A 25,882-nucleotide genomic window follows, 5' to 3' on the forward strand; every position below is an offset into this window, starting at 1 on the left:
TTGCATTTAGGAGGTAAGACAGGCCCAGTCCCTTTGGTGAGTTAAACTTCGCTCACTGCCAGGTGCCCACCCAGCTGCTCCCTCACTCCCCCTCCTTGGCAGGACTGGAGGAGAAAATAAGATGGAGAATCCTGTGGGTTGAGGTGAGAACAGGGAGATCACTCACCAGTTACTGTCATGGGCAAAACAGATTCAACCTGGGGAAGATTAATTTAACTTATTGCCAATCAATAGCAAAGTAGGGTAGTGAGAAATGAAAACAAGCTAAAAACATGTTTCCCCACACTAATCCCCTTCTTCCCAGGCTTGACTTCACTGATGAATCCTCTCCCTCCTCCCCGCTGAGCAGCGCAGGGGGATGGGGAATGGGGGTTGCAGTCAGCTCATAACACTTTGTCTCTGTTGCTCCTTCCTTCTCACACTCTTACCCAGTTACAGTGTGGGGTCCCTCCCACAGGATACAGTCTTTTCCACAGGGTACAGTCCTTCAGGAATGGACTGCTCCAGCATGGGTCCCCTATAGGTCACAGGTCATGTCAGAAAACCTTCCTCAGCATGGGCTTCTCTCCATGGGCCACAGCTCCTGCCAGGAGCCTGCTCCAGAATTGCCTTTCCATGGGCTGTAGCTTCCTTCAGGGCACACCCCCCTGCTCCAGCGTGGAGTTCTCCGCAGGCTGCAGTGTGGATATCTGCTGCCCCATGGACCTCCATGGGCTCTCCCGTCTCACCATGTGCTTTACCATGGGCTGCAGGGGAATCTCTGCTCCAGTGCCTGGAACACCTCCTCCACCTCCTTCACTAACACTGGTGTCTTCAGGGCTGTTTCTCACATTTTTCTTAACTCCTCTCCAACAGATGCTCTGCAATGTTTTTTACTCATTCTTAAATATGCTGCCGCAGAGGTACTACCAGTGTTGCTGATGAGCTCAGCTTTGGGCAGCAGCAGATCTGTCTTGGAGCCATCTGGAGCTGGCTTTGTCTGACATGGGAGCAGCTCCTGGTGTCTTCTCACAGAAGCCACCCTTGCAGCCCACCTGCTTCCAAAACCTTGCCATGTAAACCCAATACTCCCTTGAATTTCATTCAGGGTATTGGGAAGTGGGGATATCTTTCTTTTCAACCCCTTTGCCTAAGTTGTATTTAAATGTGAACTTTAAAACTGTCATAATCTTAAGTCCTATTTGAGCTAGAAATTTGAAAGAATGTAGGGTCAAAAGAAGAGAAGATTCTAAGTGTGGAAATGGAGTAGGGAAGTACTAAGTCTAGGAAGTGGCAATATCCATCCCAGGCCATCATGATGTCAAAAGCTATTTTGATAACTTTATAGAATGGGCTAATGGCCATTCTTTAGGATTATTAATTTTGTTCCCTGCTTTTCTTTACACTTTTTCATTTACTTAGCATGTTGTCTCGTTGTGCAGGAGCATGAATAAGTTCTTGGCATTCCATACTGGGATTTGGATAGACAGAAGAGCTGTAGACAAGAAAGCTGGGATTTATAGCTGGAAATAAAATGTGCTAGAAAAGAAAATTGAACTATATTTACTCTGTTACCAAGTATCATGACATCTCTTCTAAATATTTCTCTCCCTGTCCCCCCCTCCAGAAAAAAGAAAAAAGATAAATGTAGGAAGTACCAATAACCTCCATTTTTAGATAATGCAAAAATACATGCCTTCCACCCTTTGTTCTCTAATTTTTGTGGAAATAAGTACCTAAATCAAATTAATTGAGGTAATGATTAACATAGCACATGTTTATGTCAGTCTCTCTAACTAATTTTCAGGTATGTTTTAATTGCCATGGAGGCATTGGACCAACTTCTGATGGCCTGTCATTCTCAAAGTATAAAACCGTTTGTGGAAAGTTTCCTTCATATGGTGGCCAAGCTTCTGGAATCGGGCGAACCAAAGCTGCAAGTTCTTGGAACTAATTCTGTAAGTAAATCTTTGCTTATTTGCTATGGGAAAGTAGTTTTGGAAGTCAGAAAGTATCTGCCAGTTAACATGAATTGAGAAGCTTCTCTATGTGTCAGGGTATACTGTTTGGGCCTAAGCACAGAGCAGATACCAGATGGAGGCAGAAAAACTGTTTTCTTTCAGACTCTAAAATTCTTTCGATGGTCTTATCCCCTCCAGAAATAACTGCTTCTTCTAACCCAAACCACTCTATGATTCTATGAGTCTGGAAGGAACAGGAAAACTGTCCTGTGAATTCATGTTTTGAATCTTTAAGCAGACCTCCTGCAGGCATTGTATAGGTAAGACAGTGTTTTCTTGCTCTCCAGCAACGAGAGTGATGGTGTGAGGAGGAGGAAATAACATCCTTCTCTACAGCACTGACACTGCACAGGAAGATTACTCTTAGCTGAAAGGTAGCCAGGAGGCAAACATTTTCAGTATTACAACCTCACCATCTCATTAGCTTAAATATTTCAGGATTCAGATCCAGGCGTGAAGGGCATAACTGGAAGTGTCAAAATGAAGATTTGGAGATCTGGTTTTCCACATAGAGTGATGGGTACGATCAGTATGATAGTTCTGTCACACTTCCCTTCTAACCGTTGTATTTCCAGCAGGTACAATAGGAACCTCATGAATTCCAGGATTGTGATGTGGACTGTTTTCACTTAGAGTGATTGTTTTTACATGAGTAAAGGAGTAATGCTTGCATTCCTTGTATATTGCCATTGTTAGCAGTGTGGGGGTTCTTTGTGGATTCTGTAAAACTCTTGGACTTTCCTTTGGGCATGATTCCCAGTTGATGGAATTGAACAGAGTTGCAGTTCAAGGAGACAGGAGGGTGTAGTTGAGTGATGCTACTCTGGTGTAGAATATCTTCTTATGGTGGAACACAGTTCTTGCTCTGTGCGAGAGTAGTGTCCCCTTGTGCTCCAGACTAACCAGGGCAGCTTTACTGAGGGTAATGAGAAAAATATTTGAGCCACACTACCCTCTTCTTTTGATTTGTTTGTATAATAATGCCTGGGCAAAACCTCTAAGGGAAATGCCATTTGGCAGCCCAGGAAATAAGTTCCAAAGCTAAAATATACATCACTTTCCACTTGTTTAAAATCCTTGGTGGCAAACAGTTACTGCCAGCCTCCAATATGATGAACAAGACCCATGTCACTTCCAAAAGAAAGTTATTGAACAGAACTCCACTTCGTGGTAATCTGTTTGATATCCCTGTCAGTTCCTAATGAAGTCTTTTACGAGAAAAGCAGATTAATGGGCTTCCTAAATTAGGAGATAGTTTGTGTTTGTCTGTTGTAAAACTAAGTAACCAAAAATAATTGTTTCCCAAATAAGATGTCAGATTCTGTGAGGAGAGTGAATCTATATGGCTCTTCAGCAGTATTCCAAAGGCTAATTTTAGCCTAATTTACGCTAATTTCCCTAGGTGCATTCTGTAGTCAAAGGAGATAAAAGCTAGAGTGTTTTTGCGTTGACTCAGGAGGAGCAAAGTGTGTTGGTGCTGACAGCTTGTCCGTTACCAAGGTCACTGACCCACTGTGTTCTTAAATTTTGTCAGACACTGAGAAAGTTTGCCATCATATTTAGCCTTGTTTAGTTTTTCTCTCCTCCTGAAGGAAATAAACAAAAAAACAAACCGCAGAAAGAGTAGAGATGGTGGAGTAACTGAATAATGTTTCCTGTGCTTCAGTTATTCTGCTGTACCACTTTGGAGTTGAAACTTGTATTGCCTGGAAGAGGATAATAAATTATATATTAAGTAAATGTCTTTAAACTGGTGAAAAGTCAGGCAACCTTTGGAAAAGTTTCCATAATATTTTTAGGTTAAACTCAACTTCAGGCCAGTAGAGATTTATACTCTGCTTACACTTAAAAAAATGAGGAATATGCTTGTGGATATAAGATCTTGATTATTTTCCATCTCAAAGCTGACATTCAAAGCTTCAGTGGGATACAAAGGCAGTGACATCTTTCAAGTAAGGTTCAACTATCGAGTTGTAGGGTTTTTTTGAGCCTCAGAAAAAAATTTTTCTTCAGCTGTGGGGACTGTTGTGATTGCTCAGAAGTCAGGGTTTCAAATGAAACAAATCTGTTTACTGGATGATTCAGAGTAGTTTAAAGTCTTGGAAAGATACTGAGGTAGAAGCAGTGCTATGAGTCCGGTTACAACCTTGGACTTCAAGGAGGTCCAACTTTGGCCTCTTTGAAGACCTGCTAGGAGGAATCCCATGGGCTAGGACTCTGGAAGGCAGGAGAATCCAAGAGAGCTGGACAGTATTCAAGGACCGCTTCCTCCGAGCTCAAGATCGGTGCATCCCCACGAGGAAGAAGTCAAGCAGAGGAGCCAGGAGACCTGCATGGATGAGCAAAGAGCTTCTAGAGAAACTCAAATGGAAGAGGGAGGTTCACAGAACGTGGAAAAAGGGACTGGCCACTTGGGAGGAATATAGGAATGTTGTCATGGTGTGCAGAGATGCGACGAGGAAGGCCAGGGTCTGCTTGGAATTAAATCTGGCAAGGGATGTCAAAGGTAACAGGAAGGGCTTTAAATACATCAGCCGTAAAAGCAAGACTGGGGATACAGTGGGCTCACTGCTGAACAAGGAAGGGGCCCTGGTAACGCAGGATGCAGAGAAGGCAGAGTTACTGAATGCCTTCTTTGCCTCGGTCTTTACTGCCAAGGCTGGCCCTCAGGCATCCCAGCCCCTAGAGGAGAGAGGAGAAATTGGGACAAAGGAAAACTTACCATCGTTTGAGGAGGATTGGGTCAGAGATCACCTATGCAAACTGGATCCTCGCAAATCCACAGGCCTCGACGGGATTCACCTGCGAGTGCTGAGGGAGCTGGCAGATGTTCTTACTGAGCCACTCTCCATCATCTTTGAAAGGTCATGGAGGACAGGAGAGGTTGTGGAGGACAGGAGGACAGCAAATCTCACTCCAGTCTTCAAAAAGGGCAAGGAGGAAGACCTGGGAAACTCTAGGCCAGTCAGCCTCACCTCCATCCCTGGAAAGGTGCTGGAGCAGTTCATCCTGGAGGTCACCTCCAGGCATTTAGAGGACAAGAAGGTTATCAGAAGTAGTCAACATGGATTCACCAAGGGAAGATCATGCTTGACCAAGCTGATAGCCTTCTACGATGGTGTGACTGGCTGGGTCGATGAAGGGAGAGCAGTGGATGTGGTCTATCTTGACTTCAGTAAGGCGTTCGACACTGTCTCCCACAGCATCCTCACGGACAAGCTAAGGAAGTGTGGGTTGGATGAGAGGACAGTGATGTGGACAGAGAACTGGCTCAACAACAGAACTCAGAGGGTCATGATCAATGGAGCAGAGTCTGGCTGGAGGCCCATAACTAGTGGTGTTCCCCAGGGGTCTGTGCTGGGTCCAGTCCTGTTCAACACATTCAGCAATGACCTGGATGATGGGACAGAGTATAACCTCAGCAGGTTTGCTGATCATACAAAGCTGGGAGGAGTGGCTGATACACCAGAAGGCTGGGCTGCCATCCAGCGAGACCTGGACAGGCTGGAGAGCTGGGCCAAGGGGCACCTCATGAAATTCAACAAGAGCAAGTGCAAGGTCCTGCCCCTGGGGAGAAACAACCCCAGGCACTGGTACAGGCTGGGAGCCGAACTACTAGAAAGCAGCTCTGCTGAGAAGGACCTGGGAGTGCTGGTGGACAACAAGTTGACCCTGAGCCAGCAGTGTGCCCTTGTGGCCAAGAAGGCCAATGGTATCCTGGGATGCATTAAAAGGAGTGTGGCCAGCAGGTCGAGAGAGGTTATCCTCCCCCTCTACTCTGCCAAAGTGAGACCACATCTGGAGTGCTGTGTCCAGTTTTGGGCTCCCCAGTTTAAGAAGGATGTGGAACTGCTTGAGCAAGTCCAGCGGAGAGCTATGAAGATGATCAGGGGACTGGAGCATCTCCCTTATGAGGAAAGGCTGAGAGACCTGGGTTTGTTCAGCCTGGAGAAGAGAAGACTAAGGGGGGATTTCATCAATACCTATAAATATCTGAAGGGTGGGTGTCGGGATGTTGGGACTGGACTCTCTTCAGTGGTGCCCAATGACAGGCCAAGGGACAATGGGCACAAGTTGGAACACAGGAAGTTCCACCTCAATATGAGAAAAAAAGGTCTTTCCTGTGCGGGTGCCAGAGCAGGGGCACAGGCTGCCCAGGGAGGCTGTGGAGTCCCTTCCCTGGAGACATTCAAACCCTGCCTGGATGCGTTCCTGTGCCCCTGCTCTGGGTGTGCCTGCTCAAGCAGGGGGGTTGGACACGGTGATCTCCAGAGGTCCCTTCCAACCCCTGCCATTCTGTGATTCTGTGAAAGATCTGGAAGCTCCCACTGTCGTCCAGGGTTTTTACCCTAATTTCCAAATATCTGTGTTTGGATACAGAATTTATTCTACTTGGTGTTCTATATCTTACAAAAACCCCAAAATTTTCATTCAGCTGTTTGACTCCTTAAATTCCTTTTTTGAAGTTAAATTACATTTTTGAAGTTGATTTACTTCCAAAACACAAACCTGAAGATCACTCCTTTAAAAAAACAATTGTTAATTTTTCATTTATGTAGTTTTATGCCTGATCTTCAGGTTACAGATAATTAATTCCTATTACTTTTTATGTGTTGCATATATAAATTATATTAGCTTACTCGCTACAGCGACAATTTTTTTTATAACATAATTGTAAATCTACTTATATAGGCAGGTACTTGAAAACAGGTGAAATTCAATAATGGATATGTTGAATGGTATTTTTTTTTTATGTAGACCAGATTTCAAATTGGCAATGTCTATGAAGCTCAAAATGTCTTTTTCTATCATGGAAGATATTTTTATTAACCATGTGCTAGGATAGCATATGCTGGTGAGGAAACTGAAAAAATGTGGTGGGAAAAAGTGAGATTTCCTTGGCTTGAGTGTTACAGGATCTGAAGGCTTGTTGCAATAAGCTTTTACTTAGATACTTATGGCAATACTAAATGACTTTCTCTAACCATTTTACAGAATTTCAGTAACCGAATTTCATGTAAGACATCTCGATCTCATGTACAAATAATTAAATGTACTGCTTAGGTCCATAGTTGTTATATTACTAGGATAGAATGAATTAATTATGCTTCTTCTAACTGTCATGGGGTGAACAGCTTTCAAATCTGTGAACTTTTCATCAAATTTTTTTTTGACAAGAGATGTATTTTTTATATATTTTTAATCTTCTGCCAATTTTTAGAGGGGTCAGAAAATTTCTTTAGTGAGTAGCTGGTCGAAAACAATGGGGTGCATAACTGAGTACAACTTTGATCTTAAACTGTTGACAAAACTAAGTTGAATACAGAACATTTTAAGCTAATTTGGAATGCTGACAGGGTGAACTCTTTGTATTTTTATATTAAAACATTGTTTTTTCATGTGAAAAACAGCAGATATATGAGAACTCGGTAATACCACATTTTAAATTATCTACCACAAATGCTTCCTGTAGTTGGTAGGGCGCTTCGTTTTAGAATGGCAATTTCTCCTTAGGAGCAGTGAAATAATGATACCATCAGTGACAGTGTTGGGCTTCCTGTGCATGAGAAGGTGACCGTTACTGCTAGTTGTCATCATTTCTTAGTTAAAAGACAAGCAATATCCCAAGTAGAAGAGTGACCAGTCAGTGCTTGATATAACAAGATCTTTATATTTGTTAGTGTTGGTTTATAAAAGGCAGTTGGTTTTGGCAGAAGTGAAGTGCATGTATATGTAAAAATTGTATAAAATGTCAAGACTGTGAAGTTAAAGAATGTCAAAATTAATGTTCCCAGCAGAGTGCTCATTTGTTTGTCTTGCTTTCTGCAGCATGCTAATCTGGAAGTTTGTAATGGAAGCTTACCTTTATTATAAGACGCTTCTTTCATTCCATGTACCAATACGGAATTATGTGCTAGTAGTGATTTAATACACAATGAAGTATTTCATCTCTAGGATTCGTGCTCTTTTTTTTTTTTTAATAGGAGTTAAAGGTACAGAGAGACAGAGTTACACAAAGCACTTTCTCATCCTGTAGGTTATTAAATTATCTTCTAAATTCGGTGTCCGTGTCTACTAGAATTTGAGTAATGCTGGATAAATGGCTTCAGGCGTTCCTTTTAAGGTCATTCACAGTTAGGTATTGCTTCCCCCACCTCATGTTTGTGCTCTGTGGTCTCGCCATTTCGTAGCCACGCTAATGTGGCCCCGTAAGCCAACATACCACCACTGGCTTTGTTACACAACTGCACATGTGGTGTTCAGGATAATTTCCTTCCAGGTGGCATGAAGTAAAATAGAATGTGAAGCTATCCATCCCATTCCAATAAAACTCAAAATGAGAAGTGTCAGGTGACCTTAACTATTAATAACTAAACTAAATTGCCAATTTCTATTGCTGAGAATCTTACACTGTTATTATTTATTATGATCATTTTAATACTGTGTTTGTGAAATTAATGTGGGAATCCAGTTTTTGAAACTCTTTGGGAAAGCTGAAGTGTTTGTCCCTTTGCATTTGTTTGAAGTACATACATACATTCACACACTTCTCATTAATGCTGTATTGTGTAGTTTATAAGAGTCTTAAGTTTATAGGATATTATGTCTTCCTATGTGGTAGTTTCCTAATAATGAAATACAGTGGCTTTGTCTAGAAAAGATGGTAACCATCAGCATCAACACCCTCTTTCCTCCTTCTGAAACCTGAGAAAATTGCAGGCTGTAGAAGACAGACTGGGGAGCTCAAATATTAAAAAAAAAAACAAAACAAAAAAACCAAACAAACCAACCCACCCACTTAGATCTAGCCTACAGTTTTTACAGGGAGATACTTTAAATAACATAACTCAGACTTAAATATTACCTGCTGATTGTCTGTTCTTGAATTGCTGCAAAAACCTGACCTTCTTCACAGACATCTAGGGTGCATTAAAAGTTACGATTTTTCTCCTACGGTACTGGCTACATAAGACAGCATAAATATATGTAAGAAATTACGTCCTTAGGAATTTAAATTGAGAACTTGCATGACTTACAGGACTTGCACAATCTCTCTCTCCCTGGTAATAGGATCCAACTTTCTTGACTCACTCTGGAACAAACATCTTCCCAATAGATAATATGTTCCTTCTTTATTTCATGATAGATTTACATGTCTTTTTACTGATTGAATTTTATTAGTTTAAAAATTAATGGAAATTAGATATTATCAATGTAAGTTCCTTTTTGTACCTTCTGTATTGTACAAATATAGAAGATGCTTGTACTGGTAAAACTTCCATAAATTACCAGCGGGTGACTGCAAGCATTTACTATGACTGATTGACATGTTTACATCTATAAAAGCTTTGTAAGTGTATCCCAGGCAAGTGCTTGGACTTTCAAAAGATTTTTGTCCTTTTTTAGGTTGAATAATTTTTGCATTTGAAGTATGCTTAAAATATTCTTTATTTAACAACAATAACAGCTTAAGAGCACAACTGCTAAGCAAGGAGAAAGTATAGATTAATGTGTACTGTAAAAACTTAAAATTTCTGTAGTGAAATGGAATTGTATACCGAGTGACACTGCAACTCAAAACAGTGTTATCCCAGCTTTGCTGTGGCCTAAACGTCCAGTCATCTGAATGCTAACCCTGGAATATGTTCAGGGGTGAAACTTTGTTATATGCATGAGGAAATAAAAAACCTTTGCCCTTTCTGGACACTTTACTGTCTGTGCCATTTTGAGGGGTATAACTTCTGGGTACTTGCTTCCCTGCTACAAAGCTACATCATGATGTACAAGTGTCCAGAGCAAGAGAGAGAATCCCTGACATTTTCTTGGCCTAAAGTTGTAAATTTTTCTTACAAAGCAATTTCTTTGTACAATAAATCTTTCTTCCAGCAAAATAGTTTTTAGAATTATATTAAGTTTTCTTATTGGAAGATCCTGTCAACCAAATATATTTTTTCATTTTAGGTAATATTAATATGCTGATATGAAATGCTAGATGAGTTAATATTCTCATGGCCACTCCCATAGTGTTTTGTGTTCTTTAAATTTTTGCTTCCATTCTTGTACATGCTTTCATAGAAGTTCCCTGGGTGAATAAATTGTAGACTTGAACACTTGAATGTGTGGAAAATACTAAGACTGTGCTGATCCCTTTTTTACCCCTGGACTTTATGCTTTGTTAAATCATAAGGACTGATTAGGTTTTTGTCTTCAAAAAACTTTAGAAAATCTATTTCTGTTTTGTAATTACCAATTCCATGAAACCAACCAGTGAGGCACAAGGTATTTAAAGCGTTTTCCAGGGTCTATTGGGAAGGAAATGATGGGGTTTTTTTAATACAGTGAGTTACAAAGTATGGTGCTGTTTGTGGGTTGTCTTTCAAACTGGCAGTAGACTATACAGAATTGTTTTTTTAACCGTATGTCACCTTCTTATCACTGACTGTACAGGATATTCTTTACAGAAGGACATGTAAAATCACAGAATCATTAAGGTTGAAAAAGGCCTCTAGGATCATCAAGTCCAACTGTCAACCCAACGCTACCATGTCTCTTACACCATGTCCCAAAGTGCCACGTCTACACGTTTTTTGAACACCCCCAGGGATGGTGACTCCACCACCTCTCTGGGAAGCCTGTTCCAAAGCCTCACCACTCTTTCAGTGAAGAAATTTTTCCTAATATCCAATCTAAACCTCCCCTGATGCAGGTTGAGGCCATTTCCTCTCGTCCTATCACAAGTTACTTGGCAGAAGAGACCAACCCCCACCTCACTACAGCCTCCTTTCAGGTAGTTGTAGAGAGTGATAAGGTCTCCCCTCAGCCTCCTCTTCTCTGGACTAAAATAGACTAGTATTATACAATTTTGCTCTTTTTTCAGTAATGATTGAAAATATAGTTTTACAAACTGTATCATTTTTAGCTGTGCCTGTACCATTCAGTGGGTGTACTGGTAGTGCGGTTGAAAGGGCTAAGTGTTCTAGAAAAAACAGAAAAGATGACTAAAAAAAAGAGTGGAAAAAGTAGTGGGGTTTTTTTCTGAATACACAGTTTTCACTTTCAGCTTGAAAACTACCTCAAAACCTCCACAAGCCAGTATGCTATAGATTGTGCTACAGTACTTTAGGCTGGTCTAGATGTATGTAGTAATGTGCTGATAAAAGCCGCATCTGCATCTCGATGAGTATACAAGAATGCCTCAGCCTCTGCTTAGGAATTGGTAAGAAGAATACTGAGGTGGGAAAACGTGGATGGATCTTAATGGGATGTCTCTCTGCTTCAGGGCAGAGCCAGCACGATATTAAACCTTTTTCTGGCAGCCTTTTCTTTCCCTTTTTTCTTCCCTCTGTAGTCTGTTCTTAAAACTGTCAGTGGTGGAGAATCCAGAATGTCTTTAGGCAGTCTGCTCACTTTAGAATGGAGGGTTTTTTAATGTCTAACTTAGGTATCCTTTGCTTCAGTGTAAGCCCATTATTGCTTTTCCTATTACCATCGGATAAAGAAACCCATTTTCTTTTCTTTTTATAGCTGTCTTCTGTACATTGTAAGACTAATTTCTTTGAGGTAGCTCTAGACTAGATAATTTAACGTCTTTCAGTCTTTTTTTAAAAGTTGCTTATCTGAAGCTTTGTTCATCCCTTGAATAATTGAAGCACTGTATCCATTAATCACCATCTTCAGCTGTGATGCTTCAACTGGATGCAGTACTTCATCTAAGGGCTTATTAGTGCCAATTAGATTGCAACAGTTTCTTCATAGGTGTCATGGGTAATACAGATGTATCACAATATGTTGTTTTCTCTTTCGTGCCGGTGTAATGGCATTGACTTTTGTTGAATGTGGAGTTTATTATAACCCTAAGTTTCTTCTCTGCATTCAGCCGAGTCTGGCTTGTATTTGTACAGCTGTCTTAAAATGGTATTTTGCATTTGTCATTCCTAAATTGCTTCGTTGATTTTTCAGGTCCTAGTTCCAGTTTGTTAAGAACCAAGCATCAAGTGTGCTTGCAGCTATGGCCAGCTTCGTGTTCTTTGCTAATTTGATGAGCCCACTCTTTAAGTCTTTAGTCTTTTAAGTCTTTTACTCTTTTAAGTCTTTAGTGTCTAAGTCTTTAGTGAAACTCTCACACCATTGTATTCCAGACAGGCCCCTTCAGAAGTTCACTCAATATGTTATCGTAGTTTGATTTGCAAGTGTTTCTTGCAAATCAAGAAACACTTTTTTTTTCCAAACCCTTTTGCATCAATCTTGTAGGGAATGTTTTCTTGATGGTGTTTTTCTGGCTTCCTTTTGAGAATCTTGTTTATTTTTTTGTCAACAGCATCACTGAAGTTAAGATATGACAGATGCTGCTTCATCTGGATTCACAAAATCTATTTCCTTGTCACAGGAATAATTTAGGCTGGGTTAATGTGATTTGTTTTTGACAAATCCATGTTGACTGTTACTTACCCCTTCGATACTTCATAGATGTTTGCAAATTGGAATGGTTTTTTTTTCAGAGTGTCTTTCTGTGAGTGGAATTAAAATTGACTGGGTTATAATTCCCTGACTCCTCACTTTTTCCCTTTTACAAAGGTAGACAGAATTGACAGAATGCCTCCAAGTTTATTTCCCTTGAATTTCGTAAGTCAGAATGTTGCTAGTTAACCTGCCAGTGACAGTGTACCGTTTGGTTGCTTGGACTGCTCCCTGCAACTACCTGGAGGGAGGTTCTAGTGGGGTGCGTGTCAGTCTCTTCTCCCAAGTAACAAGTGATAGGATGAGAGGAAATGGCCTCAAGCTGTGCTGGGGAGGTTTATATTGGATATTAAGAAAAAATTCTTCACTGAAAGAGAGGTCAGGCACTGGAACAGGCTGCCCAGGAAATGGCTGAGCCACCATCCCTGGAGGTATTTCAAAGACATATAGATGTGGTACTTACGGACATGGTTTAGTGGTGGACTTGGCAGTGTTGGGTTTAGGGTTCAACTCAAAGATCTTAAGTCTTTTCCAACCTAAATGATTCTGTGATTCTGTGAACTGGTGACACACCCTATTCAAGTGTTAGATGTTTTCATATTGCATAGTACAACAGATTTCATGCAGCTGGAGCCTTTCATAATGATCTAAATGAAGTTCTAGCAGAAAGCCTTTTAAAAGAAAACTCTCCAATTTAACTTTTTCTTCTTTTAAGTCAAATACTTAAGTATTGCCAAATCTGGATTCTTTTCCTAATGCAATGTTCTATGTTAGTTTTATGTTTTATGAAGCTTAGCATTCATTATTTTCTTTTGGGAAATGATATCAAAAGCTTTTAAAATGTTTTTCATTTTCTAGTTTGTCAAATTTGCCAACATTGAGGAAGACACACCTTCCTATCACAGACGCTATGACTTCTTTGTGTCTCGATTCAGTGCCATGTGTCATTCATGTGACCACGATCCAGAAACACAAACTGAGTAAGTGCCATTCTGTATGTATTACAGAAAACTGTCTTAACACATTAAAAGCTGTGTTACAGACTATATTATTATGATATTTAGTGGAATAGTTCGTTCCATAAGAAGAAAATGAAAGTCTGAGTTTTTAACTAGCACTGACTGTTGCAAATCTTAGGTGGCTAGAACTCCTAGAATATTTAAATGGAATTTTAACTGAATAATTGCTGCACGGATTATCTCCAGAAAGGCACTACTTCTAAGTGTAAATGTGTGAGTTGCATTACTTATTTGAGAAATTAATGGGGCTACTTACATGAATAGCAAGAGCATATTTTGAGCCTGCTATTTGAGAATTATTCATTAAAATTGAATTTTCTTAGATGTCTTCAGGATGATACTGTGTGTGAAACTGAAATGCCTTCTTGAATTGGTATTAAGAATTTTTACATTATTATGTAAGCACCACTTTTTTTTTAACTTCAGCTCCCCCTAGTGATATGTCCTTTATATCAATTGTTAATCAGCATTTAATTCCTGAGCGTTTTAGAAAATTCAAGGCTTTTCAGATTACATGATTTACATCTCTGTCGTACTCATCTTTTCTATTTCTGTGTATTAAATTGTTCAGCCAACTATGAAAAAATCCATGTGCTGAACATTTATTCAACCCTTTGGGTGTACTGTTGTTCTGATATCTGCAACGCATAAGGATTTTTCTTAAAGTTTGCAGTTTCAAGAATCCGTGAACTATATTTTCAAAAAGAATGAATACTCTTTACTTCACTTAAAAAAAGAAAACACCAAAACAAAAAATTAATTCCTCCTTTAGTCTTCTTGTTCATTCCTCATTTTTTGTAATTTGCTGCCATCTTACTTGTTGCCCTATTGCTGTACACATAGGATTCTGCTGTAAACTTTGTCTCTGAAAGGGTTAGGATTAAATGTGCCTTCTCCTTTACCTTCCCCCCTGTCCCCACCTCCTTTTCCTTTAGGCAGATTATTCCAGTGGATGATTTTACAGGATGACCCTGTGAATCATATGGGGGAAAACTGAAGGGATGGTAAATTGTACTCAGGGACCAAAGGGGAAAGGGGGTGGAAACTTAAGCAGGTGTCCTAGTGAAGCCAGCATATCATGCAGCTACCTCATAACCTAGGCTTCTCTCAGGTGCACTATGTTTACCTGAAGCTGGTGGCTGCAAATAGTATTCATAAATGTTTTAATGAGGTTGTTGAGATATTGCCCCTTTAAGCTTAGTGAAACTAAACCAGAAAAGTTAAACTACTTACTGTAAAACATTTCATAAGAGGTTAGGGCACGAAGCTCAGCTCAGGATTTTTAGTGCTACTTTCACCTTCTTTGCCCTTTGCAAATGAAAGGTAATATTAGTAATGAACTAGAACATGGAAAGAATTAACAGACTAATCATCTATCAAGTACGATCTATCACTCATAAGGATACCCCAAAGTAAAATACCTCAAAGCTGTGGTTGCTGTAGGAGGACAAGAACTGTGCTATTCTTTTGCTCTTCAGGTTGTCAGCCTGCACTGTTATTTGTGCTTCAGTTTGCAATGTTGATGTCCCCTTAGGGTGGAATTTCATCCTGGTGACCTAAGATTGTACATGACTTTGACTGAAATGTAATCTCGGCTTTAATACCTATCTGAGCCTTCTTTGGAGGAAAGAAACCTTTCCTGCATATGGTGAAATTTGATGCTGCACCTTCCTCAGTACTTCAACCTTCATTTTTCAACCTCCTATACAATAGTAAGAACATGAAATTAGGGCTAGTGGCACTGCAGTACACAAGTGTGACCTTTTTTACCCATGTGAATCAATTTTCTTATGTTAACAAAATGTATAGCAATATGACTTCTTCCACATCATTCCAGACAGTTTGAATGTATCTCTTTTGAAAGAACTTTATGAAGAGCAATCATTCTTGGAGTTGGCATACCAGGTTTGCTCTAGGTACTGAGGTGATTCAACAGAGCAGATGAGATATGGCTATAGATTACAATTCTAAATGCAGATACCACAAGTAGTCAATACCATTGATGGGGGCTAGGGAGTAGTTAAGCTCATCCTAAATCAGACATCTGGAGTTGCTGTTCACCTACATAGCTTGAGGTTCCACTGAACTGACTGGCTTGAATGGGAGCTAGAACGTCATCTATACACGTAGTCAGGTAATATAGGCTTCTGGTCTGAAACTGAATCTCACCTGGAAAGTGACATTTCCCATCCAGCAGGGGAGGTTAGTGCTAGTGTTTAATGTATCTAAAGCCACAGTATCAGCAAAACTTGATTACCTTAAGAACTAATAATTGAAAACAAAAGTTTGTGAGGGAATTTTGGAAGCTCTGTGTCTCAGATGTCAATCTTAGATCCTTAATATTAAAAAATTTATATTGGAAATGGCACTGTAGTTGTAGTTGTAGCAAGTGTTTTTCTAGCTGTTTGTGCATCCCTCTTCTTCCCTGTTTTGTATGTAACCCTAGTAAAACTGTCTTGAAAGGTCTAGAATGGCATCAGATCCATATTGATTGCATATGGCTTTGTTCAGAAATAGATGGAAAACAGGTTAAGTATTTACAAATGGAATTCTATTACCTCTAGAGTTCAGTTAGCTCTATAGTTCATCTAGCAAATATTTTAATATAGCGAATTTGACTGAAAAAGGGTTAGTTATGTGTTGCCCATACTGAAATTAAGATTTTTAAAAAGTGAGGGATGGATTTTAATAGAAATAATTTCAAATTTTAGCAAAGCTTGTGCTTATTTCACTTGATTGCTGTACCACCTTTTCTTCTAATTCTTTGTTTTCAGTAAGTAAAAAAACCTATATTCCTGCCATTTACTGTAATGGTTAATCTGCTTTTATCACTTCAAAAAACAATATTTTGCCATTCTTTCATAGTACAGATTCTCCTGCAAACTATTTTTGTTCAACAAAACAGCTAACAGCTAGACTGTGTTTTTTAGAACTTATATTAAGTTTTCCTTTTTATTATTTAATTGTTGTTGATCAGTTCTCAGTTAATTTGGTTCAAACAGTTTTAGTATAAAAGTGGTGGTTCCTTTTGTGCGTCAGACTTAAGTTGATAGAATTTTCCTTTGCTTTCCAGCTTGTGAATCTCACACAAGTCTTTAAAGATTTGTAATGATTAATCCACGGCCTTAATTACAACTTTTAAGGACATGATCACATGGCTCTGGTAGCTATTGCTTCAGCTTTGCTGTGATAACTTCACAGTATTTTTCTTCAGGACTGGCATAGGTTGAGATTGTGCACAGCTTCAACCGATGGGTAATAAATTACATAGAGTTGGTCGGTTTTTACCCATGTGACTTTCTTCTGGAGGTGATATACACAGTTTGAGTATTCATTGATCAGTGTCAGCATTATCCTTACAGATAATTTTCTGTTCAGTTGTTTTTGTCAGCTTCCTTAGGAGCTAAAAGGTGTTTAAAGGCAATATAAGCAACCCTAATGAACTGGCCAAACTTCCGAATTACTGCTTTTGAGAACCTAATGGAATTCCACACTACATAATTACTGCTGCCTAAGAGGTTACAGCCATACTGGGAGGTGCCGTGTTTCTCCTTTTCAGTAATTCTTTTTTTTTCTTCCTCAGGATCCGAATTGCTGGAATCAGGGGCATTCAGGGAGTGGTTCGAAAAACAGTGAATGATGAACTTCGAGCAACTATATGGGAACCTCAGCACATGGACAAGATAGTACCATCATTGCTGTTTAATATGCAGAAAATAGAAGATGTTGACAGGTATTTTTACTCCTGGTCATGGGCATTGTTTTAAAGCAGCCTTTGGGCTTAGTTTTTATTATAGATACCTTTTTCTTTTTAGTGGAAAGAACAACTGACGTTTACTAGCTGAGTCTGCTTGATGCTGATAGCACAGCTCTGCTTAACTGCTTTTAATGTTTCTTGTCTTAAAGTCTTTCCAACTGCTTTTTTTTGCTCTAGAAATTGTATAACCATGTTTAGACTTAAACTGTAAACTCTGTGTTTTGTAACATCAGATAAAGCAATCAGTAACCACAGGCTTTTAGGTGACTCAAATGATTTTGCTAGTTATATTTATTAAAAATTAGGGGTTTAATTCCCATTTAGCCATTAGTAACAACTGCCTGTTCTGTCTGCAACAGCACTTAAAGTAAGGATTTAAAATTTATATGTAGATACCCTTCTGGTTTTTTGCTTTCAATGACTCCTAGGCATATTACCTGCCAGGCGTGCCTTCAGAAAAGATCTCTGATAATTGATGTTGAGGTTATGTCAGTCACTTTATAAATGAAAGGTCACTTTTTTGGTCCATGTCTCTATTTGTGGCTAAACATTACGTAGGTGTAAAAAGTGTTTATTACTAGCACTGGGGAATTTCCATAAAACCAACTTCAGCTGTGCAAACAAGCTTAAATGTTTATTTCATGTCCAACCTCAGTTGCTTCAAAACTTGCTTGGTAAGTAGGCTCAGCAACCTTCCTATAATGACTTTTCATGCTTTCATGTGACACTCAGCTTGCTGCATCTGTCAGGTTTGTCGTTGTTAGCTTGTTGGGTTTTGGTGGTGTTTTTTCCCATTCTTCAGCCTTAGTTTTCTTATCTTATTTGTAACTGCCAGTACCAGTCTCTTCTTTAAAGCAAATTTTCAGACTAAATGACTAAAATCAATAGCTGTCTATCTTCCATGTTTTATCTATTTACTGCATATAACCGAGGGCTCACACAGTATGTACAGAAATATCCACTTGGATTTTATGTCTGAAGAGTGATCTGAATAAGAGACAAAGGTTTCTGAAACTGCTGTTTGAACAGGAGAGCCTAGTTAATCTTTGCTTGCTTTTACAGGGCTTCTAGAGGCAGGTGGGCCCTTTCCTTTGTTACTCTTTACAGTGCCCTCAAGAGTACACTTTCCTTTATATACCAAAACTGAACTAACTACTACTGATGGAAAGACTGACTGAAATATGATTTGGATCAACCACGTTAAGTGGATCAGTTTATATGTACTGCAGGACTAATTTTTATCATTTGTTGAGCAATGCAATAGTGGTGGTAGAAAAACAAATCTGTCAAAAAGCAACTGTTAATTAAATATCTGAACTGGCTGTGTGAAACTTCTTCTGTAATGCACATTCAACAGAATAAAACACTAATGATTTTCAAAGTGGCAAGTAGGGGCCTTGTATGATGTGCATATGACAGAAAAGATGAAAATAATATTTATAAATTATTGGTCTGGTGGCCTTAAATGATGTTACGGGAAAATTTCTCATCTTGTTTTATATGTGACTTCGTATTTGTGGAGCATAAACAGAGGCATCTTGAAGAGTAGGAGTGAGAAGCATATTGTTCTGGCAGATGGAGTAAAAGCACTATTAGGAAAGAGCAGAAATTCCAGAAAATATCCCCAACTTGAGTCAGTAGAAAATAACCATTTTTGGTTAAAGCTGAAGTACACATGGGTAAAGCTTACCTTAAAAATCAGTGTAATTTTCACTTGTGAAACCTTAATAGCTTAATTCAAGTTCTTCGGAGTACGTGTCAGATGAGATACTTTTCAGAGTTAAGAATTTAATATTTAAACAATGTTTTAAAAAGGTAACTGTCTTTGTGGATGTCGTTATTTGCCTGTATATCTGAATTGCACGTTCTAGTTACGTGACTATCAGAAAAATTTGCAAGTGTGTAACGTATTCTAAAAATCAGATTGGGTTTTTTCTTAGTTGTACTTGATTATGATTCTGTATTACAAAATAATGGCTATGCATACTTCAGTATAGTAGAAGGCGTTGCCTGAAAGACTCTCCATCCCTCCTTCAGGTTTTCTAGAAGAAAATTCAGAAGAGCCAATCACGTATGTCAATTTATATGCATCTCTAAAATAGGATGTATGAAATTGGAAATTTGCTTAGCTTGTAACATTCTTCATGGTAACCGCAAAGCTAAACGTACCAGCCTTATTTAAGGCAGAAGGACACTCTAGCACTTGTTGTAGACTTGACTTCAAATCCTTCTAATATATCTGTAATGTCCATATAAATTCTGTTTTAGAGGTAGATTAGAATGAATCATAGTCAAACACTCCTATCGCTACTCTGCTCAAAAGTAGTGGTTAAGTCTTACTTCACGTGTCCCATCGTATTTTTTGGACAATCCTGGTTTTGTGGTATTAAGGAAATCTGATGCATGAGATGCTGAGTTGCTCTGAGCCAGTTTAAGCCTGTGATTAGATGTTTGCTGTGGAAACTGCTACACTTCAAAATGTCCCTCCTTGTAGTTCCTTTTTGCCACATTTTCTGTTAGAGCTTACACACGAAAAAGCTGGTAGAACTGTTGAAGGGGAGTACTTCTTGCCCATTTAATTGCAAAATGCATTTCCAAAGCTTTCCTTGCAAACTAAAAGGTTAAGATGGGTTTTATATTGTCTTTCATCTGATGATGCTAAGGAACATCTAGTGAAAAATACTTAGAGGTAGGTGCTGTTAAGCTAAAAATAAAGATGTGATTCCTATAGACAACAGGACATATTTCTGAACATTTTGATGCAGTCTAAGACTGGCGTGTTAGACTTGGAAGACTGCATTGCAATTTCTTCTTTTAACCTATTCTAAAATAAGACTCCAAGCAATGCCAAGAAGTCACCTTCTGTAGGATTGCCTATACAAACACTTAAAAAATAACTTACTTTTAATGCATTTTAACGAAAATTATTCCATATAGACCAGCTCTGTGTGTTCTGCTGCCTGCTTTCTTTCTTCCCCCCACCCACCTACCTTTGTAATGCTGCTGCGTTCTAGGGAATCTGTGTCAAAACAGCAATGGGAGTGACAGTTCTGCACTGTTGTTTGTACCTTCTCTGTGCTCAGAAGGATGCCCATCTGTCTAGATCAGAGTCTAGGCAGTACAGGAAAAAAAATAGGGAGACTGAGGGGCACAGCAGTTGGATAAAGCTGCAGCTTAGTGGTGGATTTATATACATGAGTTGTGGATTATATACAGTCATGCCTTTTAAAATTTTAATCACTGTGCATTTGTAAAACTATTTCTCCTTACTTACCTAACAGGGGGCCTGGGGCTTTTTTATTATTAAAATCTGACAAGCTAGCAATGTTATGGTAACGTCTGGAACACTGATGTTACCAGATGCAACAGGATTTTTATATTGCAACTTTTAGATTGCAGTAGTCTTGAAACACGAGAAGATCTTTTGCTATGAGAAGATATTACAACTATGATGTTAACGTGTTCGTTTGTCTAGTCGCATTTCAGTATTTGATTTTTTTATAATGCTCTAAAGCTGTGTTTTATGATGCTGAAGAGTGAATATTAACTACAGCTGATGCTCTTAGTGAACACTTTTAAACATAACACACAAGCTCACGCTGCAGAACTGAAGGTATGTTCAAGGTTTTAGTGTACTGATTACCGCAGTCTAAAGTCTAATCTCCTAATGCATTGATGCATGATATTAATGTAGGTGAATGAATCCTCAATAAAGTTTGTATAAAGTGTTTTGTGGGAAAAAATACTTGCCACCTGTAGGTACAGTACCTTAGGGGGAACTGTTCTGCTTCTTTCTTCCTCAATCTCCCAACTTTGAACTGCTCAGTTTAAATGAAATATTCCTAACAGCCTAACGGTATGATGAGTGAAGCACTTAAATTCAGAAATATATTTCAAATGCCTTTCATTTGCTCTAGTAATTCAGATCTCTGCATACTGAAAAGGAGGTGACTTTGGGGAGAAAAAAAAAACAACAAAAAAACAAATAAAAAAGAAACCAAAAAAAACCAAACCCCACAACCCAAAAAATGAACCAAAAAATGTTACCAAGGCCTGCATCAAAAATGAGAAGTGGGAAACTGGAAACTCTTCTGGAAAGGCTCTGCCTTTCACTGTTTACAGTGCTGATGCTGATTTTAGTTATTCCAAGGCGAGGGCAGGCTATTCCCTTCAAAACTCAGTGGTAGAGTTGGGGCCTCAGTAGGTTTTAGTTGGTCCAAAATCGTGTGGGGTTTCTGTAGTTTTGCTTCTCTTGTGACTGGATTCAGTCTTTAATTCAGTACTCTAACTCTCTCTTTGTACCGTGCTGTTTTTAAATAGTCAGCCTAACTCCCAGTCGCAGAGTGAAAATAAATAATTGAAAATGGCAGTATTTGAACCTTACAAAAGTTTGGTCATCGCTGCTGTCATTGGTACCAAACATTGAAGCCTTGCTTTGCACTACAAGATTTATTAATTCATAAGTTGAAATTTCCATATTAAACAAAGTTGATATTTAAATGCTGACTTTAATTCCTTCCTAATTTAAAATAATTTTTATTTCAGATTAAGTCATTCATTGCGGTATTTTAGCACCTTAAAGAGGAGTAGCAGTGGTAGTAATAAATTCTTCCCCCACCCATTGCTTTTTTTTTCTTCTCCCTCCCATTGTGTCATCATTTTCTATTGTTCTTTACTATCAGTAGTAAGTTCCTATGATTGAAATAACTAATCTTCTTGTTAAGGGACAAATTTTTCAGCAAACTGACACAGTTTAATACTCTTCATGGTGTATTTATCCAATGCGAAGTTTGACAGTCTGTATTTTTTGTTATTTTCTGACTGAAGAGATCAGTTGCTATGTTTCCTTTTCAGAGTAATGCTTTTAGGGAAAGAAGAATCCTCCTTCAACAAGAGCCACCTTTATAATTATATTATGGGGAAATCAACATCAATATCTACATTTTAAAAATGTATTTCCAAATATGAAAGGTGTTTGGTTCCCTCCTGACTCCAAGTCATTAGTAACATACTATGTGATAAATGAGGGAGTCCAGCTGCCCAGCGGTATCAAAGAATACTACAACGCAAAAAACAACTTGATAAAGCAGTGTATTTTAATAAGGTTAAAAACTAGAGGTTTGTGTGTAGTGGTGCAGACACTATAATAGATATTATACTTAACTTTTCAGCCCTTGTGGTGGGTTAACCCTGGCTAAAAGCCAAACTCCCACCCAGCCATTCTTTCACTCCACTCCCCACCTCCCTCCCCAAACAGGACAGGGACAAAAATAGGATGGAAAAGCTCATGGGTCAAAATAAAGACAGGGAGATTGCTCACCAGCTGGTGACGCAGGCTAAACAGACTTGACTTGGGGAAAATGAATTTATTTTATTGCCCATCAAAATAGATTTGGGTAGTGAGAAACAAAGACAAAAACTAAAACACCTTCCCCTTCCTCCCTGACCTTCCCCACTCCCAGCTTCACTCCTCCACACCAGACCCCTCTCCCCACCCCGAGGGCTGCAGGGGTGGGCTCGGGGGCTGCGGTCAGCCCATCCCAGCCCCTCTCGGCCGCCCCTCCCTCCTCACACCCCTCCCTGCTCCCGCGCGGGCCCTTCCCCGGGCTGCAGCCCTTCAGGGACCCCCTGCTCCCGCCTGGGCTCTCCACGGCCGCAGCCCCCGCAGGAAACATCCCCCGGCTGCGGCGTGGGGCCCTCCCCGGGCTGCAGGCGGGGTCTCTGCTCCGGCGGGGCCTCTGCAGGGCCGCGGGGGGTCCCTGCTCCGGGCCTGCACCGCCTCCTGCCCTCCTCCCCCTGCTCCGGCCTGGGGGTGCCTCTGCTGCTGCTCCCTCCTCGGCTTCCTCCTCCTGTGCCGTGTTTTGCCTTTGGCCCTTTCTGAAGCCCGTTTCCCCCCGGCGCCCCCAGCTCGGCTGAGGGGCCCAGCTGTGCCCTGCCGTGGGGCCGCTGGAGCCGGCCGGGACCGGCTGTGCCCGGCACGGGGCAGCCCCGGCCTCTCCCCACACAGACCACCCCTGCAGCCCCACTGCCAGTGCCTGGGCATGGACACCCTGTACAATCCTCTCCATAGTAATGTTGGGAGACAGTCAGTTACAAGGTGACTAACTTGTACAGTGTCTAGTTAGAGATACCTATGTGGGTGCTAATGTTCTAATTAGTTCAATCAGACTTTTTTTCAACTCACAAGCCATCTGTTTCTACAGAAGTATTGGAGTTTTATTTAACACTCACCCACACATTGTGGATTCAGTAGTGGGCAGGTGAATGAGATCATTAGTCTGAACAGAACGACTAAAATTCTGCCTAACTTTTCACATGGTCTCATCGCTTTCATTCATTGTTAAGTAATAATTTGTCAAAATGCAGTGGGCAACAAGTTAAATCACTATTAATAGCCTTTGGTTTTGCCATATAAATGCTTACTAATACAGTGGTCAGTACTGAAAAAACAAATGTTGATCTATAGTCCTGTTATAAGAGAATACAATGTTTTATCCAGAATTTTGGTTTGATGGACGTTTGAGATACAATTCCTGCCTAGATAAGAGCGTGACTCTTGAATGAAGGGTGGGTGCAGTAGGGAAGATGAATATTAACTAGTAGTAAAATCAATGTACTTTTGTCTTATTTCAGTAGAATAGGCCCTCCGTCCTCTCCTACAGGAGGAGAGAAAGAAGAAAATCCTGCTCTGTTGGCTGAGAATTGTTTCAGGGAACTACTAGGACGAGCGACCTATGGAAATATGAATAATGCTGTCAGACCAGTTTTTGCGTAAGTTGAAAATTTGTAGAAGGTCTTAAGAGACTTTTTTTTTAATTTCATCCTCTACATTGCATTAAATTCCTTCCTCCTTTTCACCCCATTCACATTTCTTCAAAAAATTGCACCTCTTTTAATCTCACCTCTTTGTTGCCTCTCTGTTAACTTGAAGATAGTTATGGAGAAATGTGTCCCCCATTTTACTCATTTTAGAAGTGCAGTGTATTGATTTGGATGGGTTGTTACCTCAGCTGGTCTTTCTTTTGAACATGAAACTGTTTATTCAAGATATTAATGTGGCACAGATGACCACTGCAGTCAGTGAAGTGACAAGCCAAGTAAAACACAAGTAGCGCAAAGGAATAGTGTGCCCAAATTGATACATAAAGTTAGGTTTTCTACTTTCTTGCTATTTTCTTCCAAGATCTGTTTTGATATTCTGTGAGGGATATCTTTAACAGCCCATTTATTAGTGAATGGCAGATGTGAGCACAGTACGCACATTATGCACAAATGCACACAGCACAAAGCTGATATATTTATTATAAAGTCTAGCGTTTTTCAATTCTCTGCAGTGTCTGTGTTGTTTTCTGAAAAAATATGAAGAGAAAAAAGCTACAAGCATTGAGAAAACTTAAATCTGCTTCTTTCACATCTGCTAATGTCTACAAAGCAGGTATGTTCTCAGGAGAAATCTTTGCAGGAAGCTCTAGACTTGGTGATACTACTTTCAAATCCTGGCTTTTCCTGGTAATGAGGAGAGCTGCTTGCTCCTTGTTGAAGACTTTGAAGATACTCACCTGTTACAGGAATATCTTCTCTTAGGTGGCCCAGTTCTTCCCACAAAGACTAAGTATTCCATTCACACACTGACAGACTTTCAAGCTATCAAAAGCCATTTTCAAGTTACTACTGTTAAGTAAGAACAGAAATGCAAAAAGAAAATAGGGTAGGTACTGAGGGCAGAGAACTTTTATAGTACCTTGGTTTTCACCCAAAAGCATTAAATGCAAAATAACTGTGCTATTATCTTACTTTCCATGTGTACCTATTATACCAATCTGATAGGAGTTTAACCGTTGCAAAGGTGAGTGTTTTATTAAAAAGATTTCATCCTTTCTTATATTTAAAATTTGCATTCCTCCAAAATACCTGCAACTAGAGGGAACATTTAGGTACTAAACAGTCTGGGTGGACTGTTTGGAAATACACTGCAGCTGCTTTCATACCACTTCTAAGTTCCTTTTATGGGCTTATCTCAAAACTTTATCAGCATATGCGGTTACTTCAAGTCTTTTGACTCATTTCAGTATCAGGGAAGTTTCCCACAAATAATTCCTGATTCCCTAGACTAGAGTTAGTGCTTGGTTTGGGATTAGAGAAGGTGGTGTTCCTGCATTTCCTGTGGCAGATCCAAAGCTTTATTCAAAGTGTTGTTTCCAGTTTTAATTTCTTGTCGTACTTGCTATGATCCTAAGGAACCGCTTGAATCTTTGTGTACCTCTGCATGCCACATGCTGCATTCGTGCGCTGAGATCGATAGATAATGACAGGTTACGCGGAATACATTACCTGTCTGTGAATAGTCTTTGTGGTCACCATTTTTGTGTTCCAATTTGAGGGAGAATTGCCAAACAAATTTATGTTTTTATAAATAACTGCTGTATAGGTTTATGATTTTTGAAGAGCAAGAGATGCAGAAAATGCGATTTCGAAGTTGTTTTTCCTAAACAAAACGTGAGTGCTCTATCTAATCAGCTTCACTCTGTGAATGAACAGAACTGGTAGAATGAAAGTTTGAGATAGTGAGTCCATTGCACTTCATCTGATTGAAAAACCTGACTTAGTTTATGTGTACTTGATTAGAAAACGGATTCTCCTAACAGTTT

At 39.6% G+C, this 25,882-nt stretch overlaps 1 protein-coding gene across 8 annotated transcripts in view; it reads left to right on the plus strand.

Annotated features, from left to right (window-relative positions):
* Nucleotides 1-25,882, plus strand: part of LOC104051597 (protein EFR3 homolog A-like) — a 61,389-nt gene that overhangs the window by 29,350 nt on the left and 6,157 nt on the right. For 7 of the 8 annotated variants that reach the window (XM_064440210.1, XM_064440214.1, XM_064440209.1 and 4 more), the window contains 4 exons: nt 1,787-1,937; nt 13,317-13,438; nt 17,061-17,210; nt 23,868-24,005. In XM_064440210.1, coding sequence (XP_064296280.1) covers nt 1,787-1,937; nt 13,317-13,438; nt 17,061-17,210; nt 23,868-24,005 — 561 coding nt within the window. The remainder of the gene's footprint in view (nt 1-1,786; nt 1,938-13,316; nt 13,439-17,060; nt 17,211-23,867; nt 24,006-25,882) is intronic. The other variant, XM_064440208.1, reaches the window with a different exon arrangement.

The sequence above is a fragment of the Phalacrocorax carbo genome, unplaced genomic scaffold (genome assembly GCF_963921805.1).
Source record: "Phalacrocorax carbo unplaced genomic scaffold, bPhaCar2.1 SCAFFOLD_187, whole genome shotgun sequence".
NCBI lineage: Eukaryota > Metazoa > Chordata > Aves > Suliformes > Phalacrocoracidae > Phalacrocorax > Phalacrocorax carbo.